At 51.9% G+C, this 10,126-nt stretch overlaps 1 protein-coding gene across 1 annotated transcript in view; it reads left to right on the top strand.

The window, feature by feature from the left end:
• Positions 1-964: 964 nt before the first annotated feature.
• The window catches only part of Parvb (parvin beta), an 82,227-nt gene continuing 73,065 nt past the window's right edge, over positions 965-10,126 (top strand). The window contains exon 1 of the mRNA XM_050127815.1: positions 965-1,339. Within this exon, the coding sequence (XP_049983772.1) occupies positions 1,225-1,339 (115 nt within the window). The 5' untranslated portion in view covers positions 965-1,224. The remainder of the gene's footprint in view (positions 1,340-10,126) is intronic.

Genomic DNA, 10,126 nt, shown 5'->3' with positions numbered 1-10,126 from the left:
CCCCCATGGCTAAGAGGGAAGCAGGCTCAGCACGGAGGAGCAGGTCAGGGGAGGCCAAAGGGCCTGTGGCATCAGGAGGGCAGGAAGGTGGCTCTGTAGAGACAGGAGCTACTAGGATTGTGCGTTTTCTTTCTCTTCTTGTGAAGGGAGGCGATTCTTTACTTTGTCTCTGAAACAACCCTCTTCCCCATTTCTTCCTAAATCCTGGCCCTCTGCTCTTTCTCCACCTCCTGGAGTCCCTACTGTCCCCATTCTACCTTTGTCTTGTATCTCCATAGGTAGTGGGCACCCCGTTCTCCATGGCAAACTCCAAGGCGAGGCCAGCTTGGTCACCCCTTCCGCCAATGTAAATTGTTAATATTTCCTGTACTGAACTGAAATCGCTCGCCAGAGGGAGTGAGGCTCTGGAGCCTGCACAAAGGGAGAGGGAACTATCCCCAACCCACCCCTACCCCAGGGAGCCACCCCCAACCCGACGCTAAGATTAGGTGGAGCAGCTTCACTCCAGCCCAGGTCCTGATAGCTCCTATCTCAGCTGCACCGCGCACCCACCCTCCTCCTCCAACCACAGGCCAGTGGCTCTCCCTCAGCCTGCGCCTGCCTCGGCTCTCACGCTGCTTCTGGCCGCAGAGTCCCTAGAAACCCTTTCACTTTCCTCCTAGTAAACTTCCCTGCCTGGCTTCATTCCTGTTCATCATCGTCTGTTCCCACGTCAGCGACAGTCAATTTGGTGCAACTCAAAACCTGGCCAGGTTGTTCACCTAACATCCTTCCCTGAGCCTTTGTTCTTCCTCCAGGTGACCTTCCTGACCCTCCGCCCCACCCCCCACCCCCGAGCTGGTAGGTGGCTCCCGTGGAAGTCTTTGGCTGAGCTTGCCTTGGGGGAAGGGTCACTGTGTGTGAGGCCACTGTCCCGCAAGGGCACCCATTACACCCCAAGCATCGACCCAATAAGGGATGCCGGGATCCTGGCCGAGACTCAACAGCTGACTTTACACATTTGTGGGACTAATTGATTCTGGGCTTCCAACATGCTGAGGCCGCACAAAAGGGGGTCGGTAGTGCCTGGCACCACGCGCAGGGTCCGGCTGTGTTGTGAGCGGGAGCTCAGGGGGAGCTCAGTAGTAGCAGCGGGACCTCGAGGTCAGTAGGCAGGGGCGGGGAAGCCGCGGCCGCGCCCTCCTAGCCACTCCCCGGCCGGCGTTGGGTGGCGCGCACTCCCATATGTCCTCCGCGCCACCACGATCGCCCACCCCGCGGGCCCCCAAGATGAAGAAGGACGAATCTTTCCTGGGCAAATTGGGCGGCACACTGGCGAGGAAGAAGAAGACCAGGGAGGGTGAGTGCGCCCCCGTGTTCTCTTGGCGCCAGCCGGCTGCCAGCTCTGTCCCTCGGGTGTCCGCTCTCTACTCGCCCTGGCGGCGCCAATGCTCGGCTAGGCTGCACTGTCCGCAACCTCTGCGACAGGCCTGCCCCTGTCCCTGTCCCTGCGACCTTTGCAGAGCTGGCCCGGTGCCCAGGATGTTAGTCCTGCTCTGGACACAGACCCGAGCAGGCTATGGTTCCCCTGTCCACCCTTGTCGTGTGACAGTCTTGTCGCAGTGATTGGACACATGCGTAATGAGAACGGGCTTCTGACTGCTTGATGCCTGCACGCGTGGTTTAGTCCCCAAACTGGGAGTCAGTGAAAGGGCACAAGATACACAGGCCAGGAGCCTGGGAAGCCTGGAACCAGGCCACGAGCCTCCCACCCCCGCCCCCCAATCATACCCCTTGCGCAGAAAAGTAATTTGAGAACAACGTCCTTTTACTTTTTAAACTTTTTTTTCTTTTTACTTTTTAAACTTTTAAAAAACAGAATTTCAAGGGACGCCGGTGCCTTAAGCGTCCCGCAGTTCCTAGCCCTCCCCTTGCGAGACTTTTCGACCTCTATTGTTTTGGCCTGGAGGCTCTTGCCCTTGGGCTGAGGTTCCTGGCGCTCACCAGGAATGGGAGGGGCTTGCTGAGAGAAAAGGCAGGTAGAAGGAAACCCTAGGGCCAGACATCCTAGGTGTTAGCCGGCTAGGGTTCGTCTGTTAGGCTGCCTAGAGGGTCTCCTCCAGCTGCAGGAGGCAAGCTGACTCCTAGAAAGCCTCTCTGAACCTTCAGGGTTAAGACAGTCCCAGGAGGCTAACAATCACCCCCTGGGCCCAAAGGACAGGGTGATGTTTTTACACTTAAAGGAGCCTTCAGGCCATAAATTATGGGCTGGCTCACTCTGGCCTTTCAAGGCATCTTGAAAGGCAAGGCTTGTAGGGAGAAGTAGAGCTTGTCTGGAAGTGTGGTACTACTTACACTTTGACAGAACCCGTGAAGATCCTGTGGCTCCCACACCCTGCCCAGACTTGTCTCTCCAGGTCTTCAACCCCACCGAGCCCTTCATCAAACTAGATTGTCAAGTTCCCTGAGGGCATGAAGTCCTGGGGTCTCTCTCTCTCTCTCTCTCTCTCTCTCTCTCTCTCTCTCTCTCTCCTCTCTCCCCCATTGATTGCAGACCCTCCAGGTCGATGTGCGTTGCATTCTTTTCTATCAGGTCTTCTGAATGAGTTGTATGGTTGTCTCCCTGGCCTGGCTGGTGTAGTATAATCATTGTGATCCTGCCTAGAAGTCTGTTCCCTTCATCTCACAAGCTAGGACCACAATGGACCTTTGTTCATTCCATTGTCTGGTTTTGTTTGCTTGAGTTGTGGTTATGCTATGTCACCAAGTCTGGATTCAAAGTCCTGGATTTAGGTGATCCTCCTGCCTCAGCCTTCCTGTATCAGGAACTGCACGTATGTTGCCACCCGCTCGTGGTTTACCATCTCTGTGTCTCTGATGTACTGTCCAGACCTTCAAAAGCAGAGGGTCAATCCTTCAGGGCCCCGGGAATTGATGTCATAATGTGGAAGTCGATGGGAAGTCCCATGATCCTAAGCTGTAATTGTCAGAGGGCCCAGGAACGGGCTGGGTGGTGTTGGGGATGAAACCTAATAAAAAAAAATCTTTTATAGAAAAACCCTCATAAGGGTGTGAATGGTTACAGTTTCTGTGTGTTCTATGTGTGTGCACATACATGTACAGGCTGGAGGTCATGCTGGGTATCTTCTTCAATGTTCCTCATTATCTATCTATCTATCTATCTATCTATCTATCTATCTATCATCTATAAGTCCATCCATTTCTCTATGTCTGTCTGTCTGTCTGTCTACCCTGGCTAGCCTAGAATTTGTTATATAGACCAGGCTGGCTTGAAACAGACCATCCTGGTCTTGGCTTCTGAGTACTGGGATTCAAGGCATGTGCTACTATGCTTGGTTCCATCTTGTTTTTTTGAGGCAAGGTCTCTCACTGCACCGGAGCTCTTTGACTTGGACCAGCAAACCCCAAGGTCCTCTGTCTTTACCTCTTCTGACTTGCGATTACAGGTGAGCAGCACTTGGCTTTTGGCTTTTTAAAAACCATCAGTGCCGGGGATGGAAGTCCGGTCCTCGTGCAAGCAAGCACCTTGCCGACTCAACTGCCTTCCCTGCCCCTTACAACTTTTCTTATCACTTAACACTTTTGGAATATGAGGGATGCACAAGTCAAATAATGAGCTGGCCTCAGTTTCCGATCCTACCTAGGTGCTTCTCAGCTTGCTTGTATGAGATCATGTATGTTCAGAAGACAGAGGACCAGTCTGGCCCAGTTTAAATGCACCCAGAACCCCGGCAGCACTTCCCTCTGCTTGCCGCTTCTGCTGGTGTTGCCATCCTGCCTTGGTTCTCAAGGTTGGAATACCTGTCCCCGCTATAACCAGAAAACCACAAACCCCAACTAGTTTCTGAGGTAAGAATGGAGGGAAAGACCAGCCTTGGAAAGGCTAAATGGCTTCCATGTGGTCCTCTGGGGAGTGGAGAAGGAACGGAGGGGCCAATGTGAAGACTGTGTAATGAGGTCTTGAATAATTGAGCGTTGAGAGCTGCCAGTATTTCTGCAGACCTGTTGCCTTGGCAACTGGCCCTCCTGACTGCTCTTAGCCTCGACTTTGGGCCGTGGGAGCTTATGCATGGATGCCTGCTGGGGAATGACCAGGGGGAGGGCATGGGGGCTTTCCAGCCTGACAGCCAAACACTGTTTCTTCTCTTTCGTCAGAACATCCAGGGTGGACTCTGGACATTTCCTGAGGACCTCGGAAGTAGGGAGGGGATGGCTGGTGAAGTTCAAGGTTTGGGGACATATGGACATTTAACTCCACCCGGCCTGGCAGAGTAGCAAAGAGGGGACACATGTTCTGTCACGTTCTAGGAGATAGGGGTAGGAGGTGGGGCGTGCTAGGGTGCCCAGCACAGGAAATGTCTAAGAATGAGCAGGGCGTGATTCAGTCCAGTGGAGGCACTATAGTTGCACGGGGTGGTCTGGTCACAAAAGGGAAGTGTGACTAACTGTGCACATTGGAAAACGGAAGGGAACGCCTACAACACTCAGGCTTCCCCATGGGGAACCTGAGTCTGTGCCCTGAGAGGTCAGGAGGCTGCTTACAACCTCTGGAGGTCAGGGTATGGAGGAGGGCAGGTACGGAAGAAAGATGTCCCACACAGGGTCCCCTGTGACTGCAGGAGGGAAGGCCCAGAGGTCCAAGGATGGAGCTGGGATGGTAACTGCAGCTGTTTAGATCCGAGACACAGCTGTCCTCTAGTGATAAGGGACAACTTTAGGTTCAACTCCCCAAGAGGCCCTTCTGCTTCTGGGACAGTCTTCTAACGGCACACACCACTCCCCAGGGACCAGTGTTGGGGTTTCTCAGAGAGTCCAGGGTCACCAGACCATGAGTGGAGTAGACAAGAGGTTTCTTGTCCCCAGCTGCCTTAAGATACACCTATGTACTGTTTAACACATTAATACTTTACAGTTAGACAATCTATCATCTATCAACTCTCTACTTTATCAGTATTTATTTATTTATTTATTTATTTATTTATTTATTTATTATGTATTCAACATTCTGCCTCCATGTATGCCTGAAGGCCAGAAGAGGACACCAGATCTCATTACCGATGGTTGTGGGCCACCATGTGGTTGCTGGGAATTGAACTCAGAACCTCTGGAAGAGCAGCCACTGCTCTTAACCACTGAGCCATCTCTCCAGCCCCCTTTATCAGTTATCTATATCATCTGTCAATCTGTGTATCAGGCAACTATCTGTCTGTCTGTCTGTCTGTTTGCATGCACTTTTGATTCCTAGAAGAATGGAGTAAAGCCTGGAGTGTACAGCCCACTCCCCTCAATTCTTCCAGGCAGTGTGAAACTTCATCTCAGACCTAAATCAACTTAAGCTTCTGTCTCGAAGCCCATAGTTGACAGTGAGGTTGCTCTCATCCTGAGTGCTGGGACAGTGGAATGAAGGATCCCTGCTGCCTGGTTACCTGACAGTGCCACTGTCCCAAGACCCTTTCCTCTCTGTACTGCCTGTCTGACCCTCCCTTCCCCAAAGTCCCTAAATTCTTGAATTTTTGTTTTTCTCAACAACCTCCACATTTTGTCTTTCCTAGAATCATGAGTGGAATCCAAGTGTGTGTGGCTTTTCATACTGGTTCCCTTCACTCACAACTAAGTTTCCTCCATGTGGTCATTAGGCCACTGTGTGGGGCTCTCATGGTGCTGAGGATCCAACCCTCTGCCTTGTGCATGCTGGACAAGTGGGCGAGCATTCCACGCATGGAGCTGTGGCCCCAGCCACACACTTCTGAAATTACTCAGTGCCATGAAAGAAGAAAGGAAATATGACCAAATTCTCCCACATCCCAGTGGGTCCAAGTAGATAAAAGGGAGGGGAAGCCACTGTCCCCTGAGGCGCAGACCCTAGAGGGAGTGTTGCTCCTAGACCCGAAGCAGGTGACAGACAGCTGGCTGTATACTGGGGACCTCAGGAGCCAGCCTGGCTCAGCCCCAAACTTAGGATAGCAAGGCCTGGTCAGGGAGGGGTGATTAGATGTGGAGATCTTGGGGATACACTGCTAGATTTGAGGGGTTGGGGTCCCAGCTGGAGCTAGTGGCCTAGTCTAGTTTGCTTCTCTGTTACTGTGTCAAAACCCTGACCAAAACCAAAAGCATCTTGAGGGAGGAAAGGGTTTATCTGGCTTATCCATCCCAGTCACAGTGTGTCACTGACGGAAGCTGGGGCAGGAACTAAAGCAGGAGCCACAGAGGAGCTTTGCTTATTGGCTCACTTGCTGGCTCTTGGTCAGCGAGCTCACCCAGAGCCCTAGCCCTCCCCTGTCCATCATCCATCCAGACCTTTCTCTCACAGACAGGGCCACGGGTCAATCTGATAGGGGTAGTTCTTCAATGAAGGTTCCCTCTTACCCAGGTTGTGACAACTTGACAATGAAACCTAACCAGGACATATCTTCCACTGAGAGTAAAAAATAACTCTAAATTAGTTAGAGGAAGGGGGACGTCCCCAGAGAAGACCCCTCAACCAGGCCCTTCTGGGGGAAGTTGCAGGGGGCCGCCTTGTGACTGGGCTATGGTATGGCATGTGGGGCCATGGTCAGCCACAGAGGTCGGTTCTGGGGTTTAGCAAGCATGACCAACCTATTTGGGTGACAGTCATTAAAGGCCCTGCAAACCACGGTGTGGAGTGGACAGTGAGGAAGCTGGTATGGGCGTGTATGTAGGTGGAGTCTCACAGCCTCAGTGGGGTAGGAAGAAAGGTAGGAGCAGGTGGATGTCAGCAGGTGAGGAATGGGGGTGTGTATCCTGTGCTTTCTAGAATGTTCTAGTGGAAAGAAAGAGGAACAAGGGGCTGTTAGGCTCTAGAGACCCTGCCAATGATGAGAAACTGGTCCAAAGAGCCTTTCTACAAACCCGGACCGGGGTACTGGGGATGGAAGCCAAGGCTGTGAATATGCTGAGCTCTTGCGGTATCACGGAGCCAAGCCTCATCCCTTTTCTTCCCTACATAGTAAGCAGGTCATCTTGCTGGAGGAGGCAGCTCCTTGTCCAGGAAGAAAGGTCCAGTTTGGTGGTCTGAGCTCTCAGCTCCTGTGTCCTAGGTCACTCTCTCAGCCTCTGAGCTGAGGTCCCCAGTACGCAGCCAGCTGTCTGTCACCTGTTTCTCTGATGCTTCCAGATCCAGGAGCGACAATTCCCCTGGGACTTGGAGAATCTCTCTGAGAGGACATGAGGGGCTTTCATGGGAGCTACATGTGGCCTCATCAGGTTTCTCATCATTGTTTTTCTGATCATATAATTGAGTCCAGGTCTTCCTCCAAGGGTTCTCATGCATTCCATGGTCCCCGGGTGTGCCTCCATCTCTAGCTGGTGCTTTTTTTTTTTTTTTTGGTGGCTTCCTGAGATCTCTTGGGAACCAGTTTCCGCAGAGTATGAGATGTCTCTTGGCCCAGAGAACGGTGCCTCTTTCAGTCTCTACCTTTCTGAGCTAGGCTTTATCTTCTCTTCTAACTCCGTGAGTCTCCCACAGTGCAGTCATGGTTTCTTCAGAAGGATCCGGTCAACCATCCACCCAACCCAATGAGCCTTGGAGGCGCTCTGCTTTCAATTCCCATCTCACCTCTGTGGAATTAGCGTTTACCGAACACTCCGAAGCTGCTCACCCCGTTGCTCCTGTCCAGTCCTCAGAATAATTAAGGGATGTTTAGACAGTGTAAGTGGGCCAACACCTGCCGTGCTGGTTCTAAAGTGCTCTTTTGATTGATTCCGCCCGGCTGTGGCTGCCCAAGGTCAGCTCCCTGTTACCTAGCTATTTTCTTCTCAGCAAATGCGTGATTCATCACCGAAAAACCGCACTCGAAGAAGACAGTTTCTTCCCTTTGCATTGGCTGTGGGCTTCGCTTTTTAGGAAAGTAAATGCCTAATGAGAGCACGTTTGGGCTGGAAAGCATCCCAGTCGTATGAAGTGGAATATAAACTCGAGTTGGCTGGATGGTGTTAATCTTGTCTACGCTAATGGCTGTTGGGGTAAGAGAGTGCAGACATGAGCAATCCATTGCGGGCTTCTGGATCATTAATTCTCAGTAACACACATTCCAAAGCGGGTCTTCTGGTTAGGAACAAATACAGACCGAGGAGGAATTTGCATCTAGAGCGCGTAGCACCAGCCCTGGCCAAGTGTGCTTGTTTCGTGGGGACCCACACATCCCCCATTTATGTGTTGGCTGTGGGATCTCGCCTCCATGCTTATGTCGTTGAATGGAGGCAGATGGATGCCAGGGTTGTGCAGCTCAGTTGGTTCTAGTTGGTCTGTAGTGATGCAGCTTGTGGGACATCAAGGGCAGTATTGTGGAGGTGCACAGTACAGGTGCTTACCGCTTGTCTAGGTGACTTCCTCTCTACCAGTCTCAGTGTCTGCCATCCTGAAGCCAGAGCAGTATCTTCCATAGGATTTGAGGAAGGGGACAATAAGCCTTGTCAGCACAGGGTGGCTGCTAAGCTGTGTCATGATGAGTGCCGGCAAGTGGCCCTTTCGGTCTGGTGGTAGAGCGAGGGGCCGAGTGGGTTTCTGCTTCCGAACAAACTTAGTTCTATTGCAGACTTCTGAGGGTGTGTCGGAGCCTGGGAGAAACGGGGCTGGGAACCAAATATCTCCCCACCTGTGTGAATAGCCTCGCTGGAACAGAAACCTTTTCTGGGGCTCCCACCTTTTCAGAGACTCTAGCTGTCCTATCCCGGACCTTCAGAGCTCTACCTGGCAGCTGCCTGGATGCTGAGACAGCTGGAGAAGTCTCTGCCTAGAGGAGTGTTGGGACCCTAACTTTGTTCTAGCTGCATTCCTGTTGCTCTGGTAAACACCCTGACAGACACAATACACTGATCCAGTCACAGCCGCCGGTTATGGCTGTCCTTGCTGGGAAGTCAAGGAAGGGACTGGAAGCAGCTCTAGCCACACCCAGATAACAACAGAGAGAGAATGCTAGTGGGCTTAGTCCTCAAAGACTCTGAGCCAGGGAATGGTATTGCCCACTCTGAAGCTGAGTCCTCCTATGTCAATTAAGGCAACAAAGACGCTCCCCTATGGTAGTGGTTCTCAGCCTTTGACTGCTGCAACTCTTTCATACAGTTCCTTACCTTGTGGGGACCTTCAACCGTGTAATTATTTCATTGCTACTTCATAACTGTAATTTTGCTACTGTTATGAATCATAACGTAATAGCTGTGTTTTCGGATGATCTTAGGTGATCCCCGTGAAAGCTTCTTTCAACCCCAAGGGGTCACGGCCCACAGGTTGTGAAACACTGCTCTGCAGGCATAGAGCGGCCTGTGCTGCTGGTTCCGTGGTTAAGAGCACAGGCTGCTCTTTCGGAGGACTGGGTTTGATTCTCTTCACTCTCGTGGTAGCTCATAACCATCTGTAACACCCGTTCCAGAGGCTCTGACACCCTCTTCTGATATCCCAGGGCACCAGGCACACTTAATCCATACAGGCACTCACTGTCCCCAAACACAGACAGTCCCACACAGACACAGTCACAGGCCAGTCTTATCTAGAGACTCCCTCACTGACAATCTAACCGGGCAGTTACAGTATGTCAAGTTGACAGAGAAAGCTGAACACATTGTCTCCAGCCACTGTGACCCTGAAGCCCTCTCACAGGAGCCTTTGCTCTGCCCCTGTGGTCTGCGCTGCAGGCAGCAAGCTGACATAGCGGCAAATACTATGGAATCCTATGCTGGGTCTTTCCAGCGGCTGTCAACCCAGCCAGAGAGGCCAGGGAGCTTTATCTGACCACGGCACAGTCATAGCCAAGAGCAGAAAAGGAGTGAGTGCTGACTGGGGCTCTTTCTTAGACTTGTGTGTGTTAGTTGTTGAGCACAGGGGTCTTCAAGCTTAGAGCTTCTGAAATGCCGACCTTGACTTTGCTGTTTGACCCTTCTTTGCTGGTCAGCCCTTCTTTGCTGGTCAGCCGGCCCACATTCTGCACTCGGGCTTGGCCAGGCAGCGCCACCTTGGGAGTTTATTCTTTTTTAAAGAGTGTCACTCTTTATGCTTCTTCTCATCTAAAACTTCACTCATCTCAAGAATCTAGGCTTTAATAGTAAGTTATCGACAAGTTAAAGAGGCTGCAGAGATTTTTATATCTCCGAGTGCTTGTGTGCACCATGT

This window comes from Alexandromys fortis, unplaced genomic scaffold, assembly GCF_014885135.2.
Source record: "Alexandromys fortis isolate MF-2015 unplaced genomic scaffold, M_Fortis_MF-2015_v1.1 scaffold_28, whole genome shotgun sequence".
NCBI classification, from domain to species: domain Eukaryota; kingdom Metazoa; phylum Chordata; class Mammalia; order Rodentia; family Cricetidae; genus Alexandromys; species Alexandromys fortis.
This window is presented reverse-complemented; position numbering and strand designations above follow the sequence as displayed.